This window comes from Caenorhabditis briggsae, assembly GCF_000004555.2.
Source record: "Caenorhabditis briggsae complete genome, chrIV, whole genome shotgun sequence".
Classification (NCBI taxonomy): domain Eukaryota; kingdom Metazoa; phylum Nematoda; class Chromadorea; order Rhabditida; family Rhabditidae; genus Caenorhabditis; species Caenorhabditis briggsae.
The window spans coordinates 967,158-980,689 of record NC_013487.2 but is presented as its reverse complement, the minus strand read 5'-3'; the positions used below and the strand labels follow the sequence as shown (position 1 = coordinate 980,689).

Here is a 13,532-nt window from a genome sequence, read left to right as displayed (position 1 = left end):
AATAGACAGTAGTGATGGTGTCTAGAGCAAAAATAGCAATTTTTCATCACTATCGGCTAGTTTTTCCGTCTTGTCATCTTCGTTTTACCCCTCTAAACGTCACTAAATATAATTTCTTCTTTTTTAACCTCCTCAGAACCTTCTGGAAACGCCAGACACTAGTGTGCGGTTTTTCAGAGCTCTAACATTTCTGGACCACCTATACATGACCACTTTTGAGATAACGATGTGTGTACTGGGGAAAGTGAATGCTCTTTTTTTTCTCTTTCAGTTTTGTATCTCCTGTAGGATTACCATTTCAGTGTATTTCTTTTTTTGTGTTTTCTCTATATTCCTAGATTATTGAATTCAAACTTCTAATTGTTTTCTACCCTTTGTTGGACCCCCTGACTTCTCCTATTTGTCAGATCAATTTCCGGATTATATCTCTTCCTACCTTCTCTGAAGTAATTAAAAAAGTGTGCTTCATGAGCTTTGGAATTCATATAATGAGTAGTTTGATCTCTTGGACCTTTTCAGTGGGCGTCTCCTAACCTACATCGATATCACATAGGTCCACATCACTTTGAAATTCCATTGCCATAAACAAACTGGTTACCCATGGCAACATGGATAGAATTTGCTTTATATTCGAAATTCTGTAATAGTGGATCACATCATTTCATACTTATTCTGTTATGACAGCTCACTGGCTCAAACCTCGGTATTCAAGTATGATCGGACATATCGTTTTGTAGCTCTTATCAAATTCTACATTTTAATTTTAGTTTCACACTTGTTAGTGTAGTTGTGAGCGCGCGCGCGGAACATTCGTCTCGGTGCAAACGCGCTCTAATCATGATATGGATCTTTTCAAATGTCAATCATCCCATTCGTAAGAACTCAACCCTATCGACTTTCGTTTGTTTTTTTCTGTTACTTGACAACTTTCTGAAACAGTGATTTTCAAAATTCGTTTTGTCATACTAATTATACATTTTCCGGTACAAACGCCTTCTAAATTGGACAACTTTCATTTCACAACATCTTGGCTGAAGTTTCTGGAGCTTTCACTAACTCCAAACTTTTCCTGTTTCCTATTTGTGTCATTAAGATTTGAGATTTGAGATTCTATAGTTCAGATAAAACATTCAATTCACTGCTATAACCTCTGAAAGCGAAGCACGGGAAACGCACTCTAGATAAACTATGTTGACCTGATGGTTTAATAGTTTGCGATACCTGTGTACCTGTAAAATTGTTCCCGTTTCTTGAGGTTTTCACAACCCTAGTCGATTGTATTACTCTAACAAACTTCACAGTCCATAATTTTTTTCCAACTATTAGTGTTAAGTTTGAAATGAGTTATGACTGAAAACCTGTGCCATCTGAAAAGTATCAAAACTTGATTTACTGTAAACATCATATCTGAATTGGTTAGAACACGTCCGGGATGGGTACGCTATTTCCAAAAAATGACAGTTTGATCAAAGACAACCCAGGGACCTGGACCACCCATACATGCCCACTTTTGTGATAACAATGTGTGAACTGTGAATGGTGAATGCTCATTTTTCTGTTTTAGTTACATGCCTTCTGTAGGATTGCTCATTTGAGTTTATTGATAGCATGGAACCCACATCTCCTAGATTATTAAGTTCAAAGTGAAATTTTAATTTTTTGCTACCCTTTGTTAAACCACCAGACTTTTCATATTGGTCAGACCAATTTCCGGATTCTTTCAACCTTTTCTGTTCAGCCTAATTTGGCAGATGTGCTCCATGAGCTCAAGGATTCATACTTATAATGTGTAGCTTGGTCTTCATCTCTCTTGTGGGCGTTTCCTAGCCTACATCGATATCACAAGGAGTCCACATCACTTTGAAATCCCGGTTGCCACAAACAAGCTCGTTACCTATGGCAACATGGATAGAATTTGCTTCATTTCCGAAATTTATGCTATTTTTATTTTCTGTTTCGACTTCACCAAATTTGTGGTGCTTGGAGTGATCATGTAGTAGGAATCCTGAACGATTCTAAAAAGTTTCTAAAAGCGATTATGAGCGATCCTAAACGTTTGCAGTCTACATGTACTTTGATCCCAGATTCCTGGCCTTGTAGCAAATTTGGTGAATATCATTATCACTTCCCACTTTCCTAACTTCTAGTAAATCTCACATGGAGCTGATTCTGATTTTGCCGGACCAGGATTTTCTTCTCTTATTTATCTAGTTAGCGATGTCTCAAGCTCTTTGTATTTTTGCTCAGTTCACAAAACGATTGTTGAGAAAATCAAGATTGTTGCAAATTTTCTCTATTCAAACGACTGAAACATCTGTGGTCCATGAACACCAATCCCTCTAGCTAGGTCCGGTCCGTCGGTATGCCCAAAGAACGGACGTCCTGTCTAATCTCCCCCGGTGTGTCCTTTGCACGCGCAGTGACCAATTTCCCGAGGCAGGGCGTACAGAGAGCGCATCATCTTTGTTGCTCCATCACCAGCATAAAAAGAACGGATGGTTAAGAGTACGGCAACCTACCTCTAGCCTGGACCGCAGCGATTTCGCCCCCTGTTTCCGACAGTCTTATAGGATAACGTTTGCGAGCCAAACAGATTCTCATCTTTGATTTTCTGATGCCCACATGATTTTACGTTGATTCACTTATTTGGGTGACACTTTATTCCTCTCAAGATGCTTATTTTGCAGTTTGAACTTTGAAGTTTCGTGAAGATTGGAAGAATTCATGTTTGACAGCATCAATAGACGGGTGTGTTTTTCGATAAAGGTTAAGTTTTTTTTTCATTCCCGTGTAGCTATTTTCTGATCCCGCATAGCTAGTTCCAGTTCACCAGGTTCGAAACAAGTCATAGTCGAATTTAACTAGCTAAATAGGGCTCATAAGTACTGTAGCTCTTTTACTATACCACCGTGCAGCGCTTCTGAACTGCACAAGTTTTTTATGTAGTACCTTGACATGAGACTTTTCCTGTTTCTCATTTGTGTCCACAACCTTCAATTTTTGAAATTTAAGATTCTATCGTACACCGAGTCTTAGGACCCTGAAATTACAATTACTTCACTGTTATCAGCTCAGAAAGTCAAAATTGTTTGAAATGAGCTCAAGAAAACTATTTTGAACTGATTCGATAGTTGGCGATACCTGTGTAGCTGTAAATAGTATTCCTGTTTCTTGAAGTTTTCATAACCCTAGTCGATTTAATTACTCTAATCCTTGTGATACACCCGATGAGTTTTCCCAACTATTAATGACACTGAAATGAGTGATGACTGAAAACCTGTGTCAGCTGGAAGCATCATATCTAACTTGGTTAGGTTTCACTTCTGTGATAGGTAGGATTCGCTTATTTCCAAAAAATGGACTGTTTGATCAGAGATAACCACGGCCCGCTACCACCCATCCATGACCACTTTTGCGATAAGGATTTGTGCACTGGGGGAAAGGAATGCTCTTTTTTTCTGCTTCAGATTTGTGCCTTCTGTAGGATAGCTCATTTCAGTTACCGTAAAATCTGTATTAATATTGCGCCTCTATTTGAATTGCCCCTCTAATAGAGTTGCACCCCTTGAGGTGACTTGAACAATAGACTTGCATGCAATATTAATACAGATTTTACGGTAATTCCATGATTGACAGTTTTGGTCCTTGAATAATCGAATTCGTGATTGTTTGTTTCTTCCCATTCGTCCTACAGTGGAACCAATTTTTTGATAATTTCTCTTCCAGCCTATTTAGCCCGCTATGCTCCAAGAGATGCTGAATTCTTTTAATGAGTAGTTTGATCTATTGGACTTTTCAAGTGGGTGTTTCCATAACCTACATCGATATCACGAGAGGTCAACATCACTTTGAAATTCGTTGCCACAAACAAACTTGTTACCCATGGCAACATGGATGGAATTTGAACATTATGCCGCGTTCAAAGTTGATTTCCAGGAGTAATTTCCTGGAAAAACGCTGTCCAAAGCTGCGATTGTTTTCCAGATTTACAGCAACAATAAACTACTGTATCACTCGTTTTGACTGTGTTCTTCCTGTTGATTCCTGTCGATTTACGGCGGGTCTCGAAGCGGAGGCCTCTGGAAAACAATGGAAGCTTTGGACAGCGTTTTTCCAGGAAATTACTCCTGGAAATCAACTTTGAATGCGCCATTATTTCGAAATGTTGTAATGGTGGATCACATCATTTTATATTTTTTCTGTTTCAATTGGAGTGAACCTGAGGAGCTTGAAATGATCGTTGTTAACGTGCCACTGGTATTCTCAATCCTTTCCTTTTTTCTGCCAATTGGTAGCTGTCTTCGTCACAGACTCCAAATAGTTTTTGTCTGTAGCTCTTTTACTATACAACCGTGCAGCTTTTCGACTACAAAAGTTCTAGAGCCTGCTGCCTTAAAACTTTTCCTGTTTCCATTTCTTGCCAATAACTTTGGAAGTTTAAAATTCTATAGTGATTCAAACGTTTTGTCAAGGCCCCAAAATAACATTAACTTCGCTGGTATAACTTATAAGCTATGAAAGTCTGTTTCATGGGATTTCACTCTACAGAAATTATTTTGAACTAATTTACTAGATGCGATAGCTGTATAGCTGTATATTTTATTACAGTTTCTTGAAGTTTGGATAACCCTAGTCGATTTAATTACTCTAATGCAAAGCTTCAAGATACTCCATAGACTTCAAGATACTCCATAGTTTTTTCCAACTATCAGTGTGAAGTTTGAAATGAGTTATGACTGAAAACCTGTGTCATCTGGAAACATCATACCTAAATTGGTTAGGGCATTTCTGGGATAGGTAGGATTTGCTTACTCAAAAATGGACAATTTGATCCAAAACAACCAACCCATGTGCCCGGGACTACCCATATATGACCAATTTTGCGATAACAATGTGTGTGCGTTGGGAAAAATGAATGCTCATTTTTTTCTGTTTCATTTTTGCGCCTTCTATATGATTGGTATTTCCGATTATTGAGTGTGCAATTTGATGAATTGTAGTTTTTTTTCAGACAAATCGGAAACAGAAATTTGTGATTCATTCGTTTTCAATTCTCAATTTTCTTTTTTTTCTATTTCTTTTTCACAATTTCTGAACGGGTTAATTTCTCATGTGCTAAGTAGCTCTAACATTTCTGGATCACCTATACATGGCCACTTTTGAGATAACGATGTGTGCACTGTTGAAAGTTAATCTTTTTTTTCTGTTTCTATTTTGTGTCTTATGTTGGATTGTCATTCCAGTTTATTAACGAACTGGTACCTACAGCTCCTAGATTATTGAATTCAAAGCGTTATTTTAATTGTTTGTTACCTAATTGTCAGACAAATTTCCGGATTATATGTCTGCTCTTTCTCTTCTCCTTCCAGTCTAATTAGGCAGAAATGCTCCATGACTTGTGGGCGTTTCCTAATATACTAAATCGTTATCACAAGAAGTTCGCATCACTTTGAAATCCCGGATGCCATAAACAAACTCGTTACCCATGACAACATGGATAGAATTCGCTTTTATTTTCGAAATGAATAATTTTTCTGTTTCGACTCCACCAAATTTATAGTGCTTAGAGTGACCGTGTAGTAGATAGGATGAAAAACCTTCGAAAATTCTAGAAAGTTCCTAAAAGCGATCCTGAGCGATCCTAATAGCGAACTTTTGCAAGTCATATATATATGTACTTTGATCACCGAATCCTACAGTGACTATCATTATCATTTTCTACATTCCATATTTCTTGTAAATCGTATCAGAAGTCGATTCTATGTCATTCTGCCGGACTTGCATTCGACTAGTCATCTCTTTTTTTGATTAGCTATGACTCAAGCTCATTGTCTTTTTGCTCAGTTCACAACACGATTTTTGAGAAAATCCAGGTTGTTGCAAATCGGCCTCATTTTGTTAGCCAATAACTTTATTGCCTTCAGTTTTCTTATGTTGCTTTGAGCATCCAATTTGATTGACTGGTTTTCTTTCTTACAAACCCGAAATAGAAATTTATGATTTATTCATTTTCAATTTCCTTCTTTCTCCATCTTCCACTTTTATTTCACAATGTTTGAAACGATTTCATTATTCACAGAAAATTCTCATGTAACCATCATATAAAGCTTGGATCACGAAATGTTGCCTATTTGATAGTGGGTCATAGCCATGTAGCTGTAAATTTGTTTCAGTTTGTTTTAGCTTTTTTACCTATTCTCTGTAACGTTTCTGGACCACCTATCCATTACCTCTTTTGCGATAACGATGTGTGCACTATATGTGTACCCAGCCTACCTTCTCCTTCCAGCCCAATTAGGTTGACGTGCTCCATGAGCTCCAGGATTCATGTAATTTGTAGTTTCATCTCTATCCCTCTTGTGGGCGTCTCTTAACCTACAACGATATCATGAGGGGTCCACATCACTTTGAAATCCCGGTTGCCATAAACAAACTCGTTAACCATGGCAACATGGATGGAATTCAGTTTATTTTCAAAACTTTGTTTTCTGTTTCGACTCCACCAAATTGATGGTGCTTAGATTGAGCGTGTAGTGTCAAGGCTAGAATCATACGAAGATCTTAAAAAGCTAGTCAAGACGATCCTAAGCGATCTTTGCAATCCTGATAGCGAACTTTTGCAGTCTACATGCACTTTGATTCCCTATTCCTACAGTAAACTAGTAGTAGGCTAGTGTAGCTACCCTTATAACTTCCTACATTCCATATTTTTTGTAATACGTATCAGGAGCTGATTCTGATTCTGCCGGACCAGCATTTGACTAGTCTTTTCCTTTTTTTCTAGTTAGCAATGAGTCAAGCTTATTGTATTTTTGCTCACTATCAGTTCATGAGATGATTGTCGACACCGGAAGATGCCGCTTCTTGCAAATGCCCTTCATTCAAACGACTAAAACATCTGTGGTCCATGAACACCAATCCCTCTAACTATACCCGTCGGTAGACCACCCAACGAACGGATCTCTTGTCTAATCTCCTCCGGTGTATCCTTTGCATGCGCGCAATAGTGACCAATTTTTCTCCGAGACAATGCGCACAGAGAGCTCATCATCTATATTAATGCTCCACCAACCACATTCTCTACAGGTGGCCTGGGCCGTCCCGCTCCATGTTTTCGATCGCTTTGGAAGACAGCGTTTGCTTGTTTTGTTGATGCTCTCAAACTTTTCCTATGTATGAATCCTATGCATCGCCACACCATTTGTCTCTCTTCACCTTGCGAGACACACAACATGACCTCAAATCTATAGGAAAACTCTTTCCGCCTCTTATTATGGTCCACCGGAGGACAGGTAAATGACATCATGACACGGCAGAAGGCATGTGTCATCTCGTGTGGTGTAAACGAGCGCACCACTCACTAACACCTTCCCCTTTTCCACCACACTAATTATCTTTTTTACTATTTTGCCTAGATCGATTAACTTATTTTCTCTTTGATTTGCTATTGGTTAATTTCTGGACGTCTGAGCTTATTTTTGAAATAACGGACAGTTTGGTCCTCGGCCGACTGCGGCTCTTGTATCAACCAATGTTTGTGATAACTTTTTTTCGTGAACTGAGAGTAGAAACAAAAGCCGTCATTAAGCAGTTCTCTTGACAATACTCTGAAGCAGAAAGTTATTTTCATTTTTCAGGCAGAAAGGATTTTCCAAAACTTGTTGTGTTATATGTCATTTTGAAGCATTTTTTGAGCTCTTTCTTTTCCATTTTGACTTTGGAAATTTCCGAATTTGAAACGAGTTATGGGTTCTTCTCAAAAAATTTCGCTCCGAAAAATTTCACCAGTATCCAAGTCACGTAAGTCAAAGCAAGAGCAGTAATTAACACTAAAATGTCCTCTTGAAACCAATCTGAAGCACAACATGTTTCCGTAGTTGTCACAGAAAGAATTTTTCGAAAATTGTCGTGATGTATGCCATTTTGAGGCATTTTCTGAGCTCTTGATTCCGAGTTTTAAATTTTTAGAAATGCCCGAATTCGAAGCGATTTATGGGTCCAAATTTGGCTTAGTGGCTAGTTTTTTTACAGGGCTCATATTTTTTCTTCTTTTGAATCTTCTTTTGAATGCCCATTTTCCATATTTGGCAATTTTGGCAGCTTTTTGGAACAGTGATTCTTTTTTTCAAATTCTCTCGTTTTTTGGTATTCTGTATCATTTTTTGTCTGACATTTCTCTTTTCCTCTTTTAAAGTTGTTTCTTCTTTTATAACTGAAGTTAACTTAAAAGATCTCCCTCACAATCAGACGTTAGTTTTTCAATTTGAATTTTGAAAATCTGTTCGGTTTCAAGCGAGCATAGTTAGAAACCTTGCGTTTTTGGAATTCTCTATCAGTCAGATTAATGCGCATCTTATATCAAGTTGAAGCTGTTTTCTTGGACAATCATTTTTCAGTTTCAATTTGAAGTTTCGTTGAGTTTGAAGAAAGTTATAACCGATTCTTAGCGGCATACTATGGGTGTTCTGGGAATATGCAATTTGTTTGACTTTAATTGTTTATCGGATTTGGATAAAATCGTATTGTACTTATTTGTACTTGAGATCATTTTAAAGCGCATTCATAAAGCTATATTTTGAAATGTAGGTATTCCAAAACGATACGTTCAGTTTGAAGAAAGTTATAGTCACTTTAGCGTTGTTTCCCCCTTTCAGCAAATTTAGCTTAATTTTTGGGGTCCTAAATCGTTTTTTACTTATTTTTATTTTACATCGTTTGGAAGCAAATTCAAGAAGATCCGCTTTGGTGGTCGATCTCCCAACGACACACGTCTTAGTGCACGTTGTCGCAGGATAAGGCGCCGTTGCCGCAAACACTTTCTTTCAGAGAGCTGAATAATATTATTTTTCTTCAGTCTCCTTTTTTTTGCAAAATGGATTTTCCAGAACTATCGTATTGGATGCTTTTTCCAAAAATTTTTCGAGCCTTGCTTTCAAAATTTTCTGTTCTGAAGCTTCCTCTTGGCATTAAGGAAAAACTTGAATTGTTTATCCTAGAATTGGTGATACTATTTTTACAAGTCTCCTTGTTCCTGTTGAAATTCTCAATTTTCAAAGAGCGGTAAACAAATATTTTGCAATTTGAAAAAAAATCTGAAAAATTTTGTTGATAATTTTTTAAAAAATTTCTTATCACCTCTTTTTGTGTTTTAAATAGAAATCAGTTCTTTTTTTGGCGAGTTTTCTTTCTATTTTCAGTTTTGTTTTGAACTTTAAGACTACCCAGTATATTTTGGACCACCCATACCACACACTTTTCTAGACCACCTCTACCAGAACATGTATTCTTATCAGTTCTATCTGTATCATTTTTCCTTTTTTTTTAAATTTTTTTTTCCATCTGTTCTCTATAGATCAACACTTTTATCTGCCCGCTTTTTGTTATTCTTTCTGCAAAAACACAAAATGTCTCAGTGTCTGCGTCTCTTCTCTTTTCCTCTCCTATTTTTTGCATTGTCCCATATGATGCGGGAAAAGAAAAAGTGGACACTATGTTCTAGGTGTGTCTTGTTTTTTATTACTTTCAATTTCAGAAAAAAATTCTTAATTAGAAAAAAAAACGAGAGAAAAACCAAAAATTATGTTTCAGAAGGTTCTCAAAAAATCTGGAAAACAAAGTTTTTTGTTTTTTTTTTTCGTATATTTTCGAGAAGTTAGTCTAGCCATGTTGTATATCATTTTGTAGCTATTAAAATTAGGATCATACTACAGCCTTCAAAATTGAAAAAAATCTAGAATTTGAAGCGAGTTACAGGCCAAAGTGTAACATGACATAGTTAGTTGATTTTTCTCCCAAAACCTTTTTTGTTTAGCATTTTTCAAAATTTTCTAAAAAGTCATTTTAGTCATGTTGCATATCATTTTGAAGGCCTTGCAATGAGAATTTTTATACATTTTTCAAAATCACAAAATCTAGAATTTGAAGCGAGTTATAAGCTACCCAATCTTCTTGCACTATTCATCGTTTTCACAAGGCAACGCGCCAAAGGCGCGCCAGCCCAAGTGTAAACGCGCTCTAATGAGAACCATTGATTTCTAGTGCAAAACAACTGCTTTGTGTCTAAACCCTCTCACTCTCTCAACATTCTTGTTTTCCTTCTTTTTTCTTTGGCCGTCTATTTCTCTTCAGTGCCCCCACACTATTTCCTCTCTGTGTGTCCTAATCTACCACTTTTTAAACTCAATTATCTCGATTCCTATAAAATTTATTAAAATGTAGTTAATTGATAAAATTTTAAGCGTTTTGTGACAAACATTTTATCAGTTGACAAAATTTTGATAGCTTTCATGGGAGCTGAGATAATTGAGTTTAAAAACATGATTCCCATTTTTCTCTTGTTCATTTCTTTATTTGAAGCGTATTTTTTGCTCTTTTGGCTCTTCTAATCCTTAAAAAATCCTAACTACTTTCAGCGAAATGTCAAAGTCTTCTCAAAATTTTGCTGTCGGCGAGCGTTGCGTGTGCATTTGGCATGGTGATAATCAGCCGTACGCCGCACAGATCCTATCAACAAGTGACGGTCACTACGAGGTCCACTACAACGGATTTACTCCCAAATGGGATTTTGTAATTCCAATTGGCCAAGAAGATGGAAAGCTTTTCAAAGGAACACTAGAGGAGTATGCAGAGAAGTATGAAGTCGAGGTCTCCGACTGGGCTTTGCAACACTCGAGGATTCACGACGATCAGTCAGCAACTCCCATGCAGATGGACCCGTATGGCAGAACGTATGCTAGGAGGATCTTCGTGGAAGGCGATGATAGTTCGGGGAGACGGAGATCCAGAAGGTTGACTCTTGGAGGTCCATCGACGTCGGCAGCGTTTCAAGGATCATCGGCCAAGAAGGTGAAGATTGAGAAGCCTGATGATCCCGAAGAAGAGGAGGAGGAGGTCCATCGTTATCCATCTAGAAGACCGAGTCAGAAGATCCCACTGGTTCAGCAGGATCAGCTAATGCCAGGAGCGGAGCAGGATGGATCCTCTCGTCGTCTGCAAAGTTGGAAAGTTGTGGTGAAGGAAGAGCCAGAGGACGAGGAGCAAGAAGAGGAGGAGCCAAGAAGGACCTATAGCCTTCGAAGCCGTACTGTCGAGCCAGAAAAAGATGCGGAGGAATCGGAGGAGGAGAAGGCAGAGATTCAGGAATCGGAGGATGATCCAACTAGAAGAATGTACTCTCTTCGAAGCCGTGCTGAGGTGAAGGAAGAAGTGGAGTCGGAGGAATCAGAGGGATCGGATCAGGAGAAGGAAGAAGAGGAGCCAGTGGAGCCAAGAAGATCTCTTAGAAGCCGAACTGTGGAGCCGGACGCCGATGAGGCAGTGGACTCCGAAGAAGATGAACTGAAGGAATCAGATGAGGGCGACGAACCAGAAGAGGAGGAACTTGAAATTCCAGAAGAAGAGCCAGAAGCACCTGAGGAGCCAGAGGACGAGGAAGAGGCGCCTAGGAGATCCTACTCTCTGCGTAGCCATACTGTGGAGCCGGAAGAATCCGAAGACGATGCGACAGATTATGAGGATGCAGAGAAGCATGTGTTGACGGACGATGATGATGCCGAAGAAGAGCCAGAGCTCCAGGAGCTAGAGCATGAGCCGGAAGAGCCAGCAGCACCAGAAGACCCAGAATCAGAAGAGTCTCCAAGAAGAAAGTACCCCCTGCGCACCACCTCCAACATCCTCGCTTCCCCTCCAAGACCAGCAAAGCGATCGTTGGTTAAGGAGCTTCAAAGTCCAGCTCCTAGACGTCGATGCCCCTTCACCAGACCCGACAATCAGCCCCACTGCTACCCCGACCCAAGCAAGATCGGAACGCTAGCTGGGTTGTTCAACAATCGCTCCAAGATCCGTCTACCAGGAGCGACATACATCATAGAGCACGCTGATCGGAAGATGCAGATTCATGCTTACTGGTGTACTCCGATCGTTCCGGCCGAGGTTCCAGTGGAAGAGATTGTTAATGATGTGAGTTATTCTTCTGTATTGAAATTAGTTAGATTGAGCTAGCTTAGATAGTTCCGAGCTAGCTTAGGTTGTGTTGAGCTAGCTTAGTTTACAAATATATTACTTACAAGTTCGATTGCAGTATATGATTGCTCAAGGACACATTCGCTCCAACCAAACGGCCACCCCAGCTCAGATTGCTCAGCTTGCACCTGGACTCTCCAGAATGATTGAACACTTCAATCAGAATATCGGGTAAAAACTTTTAATAGATGTTTAGCATATTTTTAATAATACTTTTTCAGAAATACTCTGACAGATGATGAAAAAGACAAATTCATGGAAGTGACGGCTGGCGAATTGCCCTTCAAAATCTATGGAGTCATTCATCTGCTCAGACTGCTCAGTAAGCTTCATGAATCGACCATTCCTTTGGATAGCTATGAGGTTGGTGTTTTTTTCATTGACATTAAAAATTAATATTTTATGAAGATACTCTAGCACAGCCTAAAATGACATTTAACCTTAAAAACACCCTAAAACAGCCAAAAATGACAATTTTCAAAAAAGTGTGCCAGATGGCTCAGTGGGTTTTGGCAGAAAAATTTACGGTCAAGACCAAGGTTCAATTTCTCCTGGGGTTCAAATTTTTTTATTTTTGTTAAGACTTCAAAAATGATAGTTTTAGGCATATTTGAGGGTAGAAATAAAAAATCGAGAGCTGAGGTCGTAAAAGATTATCTTAAAAAGAAGCTCCCTCACTTTGAGCCCACATATCTCACTTCCTGTAAGAGATATCAAATAGTGGTCAACTGATAAAATGGTTATCATAACATCAGTAAAATTTTATTAGTTGACAATTTTTTAATAGCTTTCACAGGAATAGAGACAAATCGGCTCAAAGTTAACAAGCTAAAAAACTCATTTTTCTCCATTTTCAGCTCATCAAAGAAGAATCCACAGATTTCTTGAAATTCGTCAATGTGAACTACAAGAAATACTATCAGAGAGATGCCGAGTATCCGATTGATAAGCATGGTTTCGAATCCAGAACCGGAATCCTCTTTCTTGAAAGAGACATCTAAATATGGCTATTGCGCTCTACCGAACTTTTGGTATAAATGATTTTTGGAAAATTCTATTTTCGTTCAAATTTCGCTCCAAGGAAACATCAGAAGCGAAAGATCGAGTCATATAAAGTTCTTTAGAGCGCTGTTGCCATATTTCTAGTCTTGTCATTATCATTATCATTTCTTCCTACTACTCATTTTCTTGTTTGGTTAAACCTAAATTGTCCTTTATCTTTGTTTCTATGGTCCACATTTGTCCTTTGTTTGCCCACGGTTTGTTTGCCCACCGTTTGCCCATCATTTGCCCATGTTTCTGTTCCATAATCTTGTTTTATGGTCCTTCCAGATCTCCTACTTGTGTTTCTACGGTCCAATGTTTTCTTATGATTCCCATTTTCATCTTTTCTCCTCTTCCTTGGTTGTTTAAAATCAAAATTATCCACTTCTCGCCCATCATTTGCCCTTGATCTTGTTCAATGATCCTCCCCCAATTTTTTAGACATATTTTTGCTTTATTTTGCCCAC

General features: G+C 38.5%; 1 protein-coding gene across 1 annotated transcript; it reads left to right on the top strand.

Annotated features, from left to right (window-relative positions):
• Positions 1-10,416: 10,416 nt before the first annotated feature.
• On the top strand, positions 10,417-13,022 carry CBG13703 (the record flags this gene model as incomplete). The annotated part of the gene is made up of 4 exons (XM_002632425.2): positions 10,417-11,958; positions 12,080-12,192; positions 12,243-12,384; positions 12,879-13,022. 4 exons carry the CDS (start codon positions 10,417-10,419, stop codon positions 13,020-13,022), a joined length of 1,941 nt encoding a protein of 646 aa, XP_002632471.2.
• Positions 13,023-13,532: the final 510 nt, after the last annotated feature.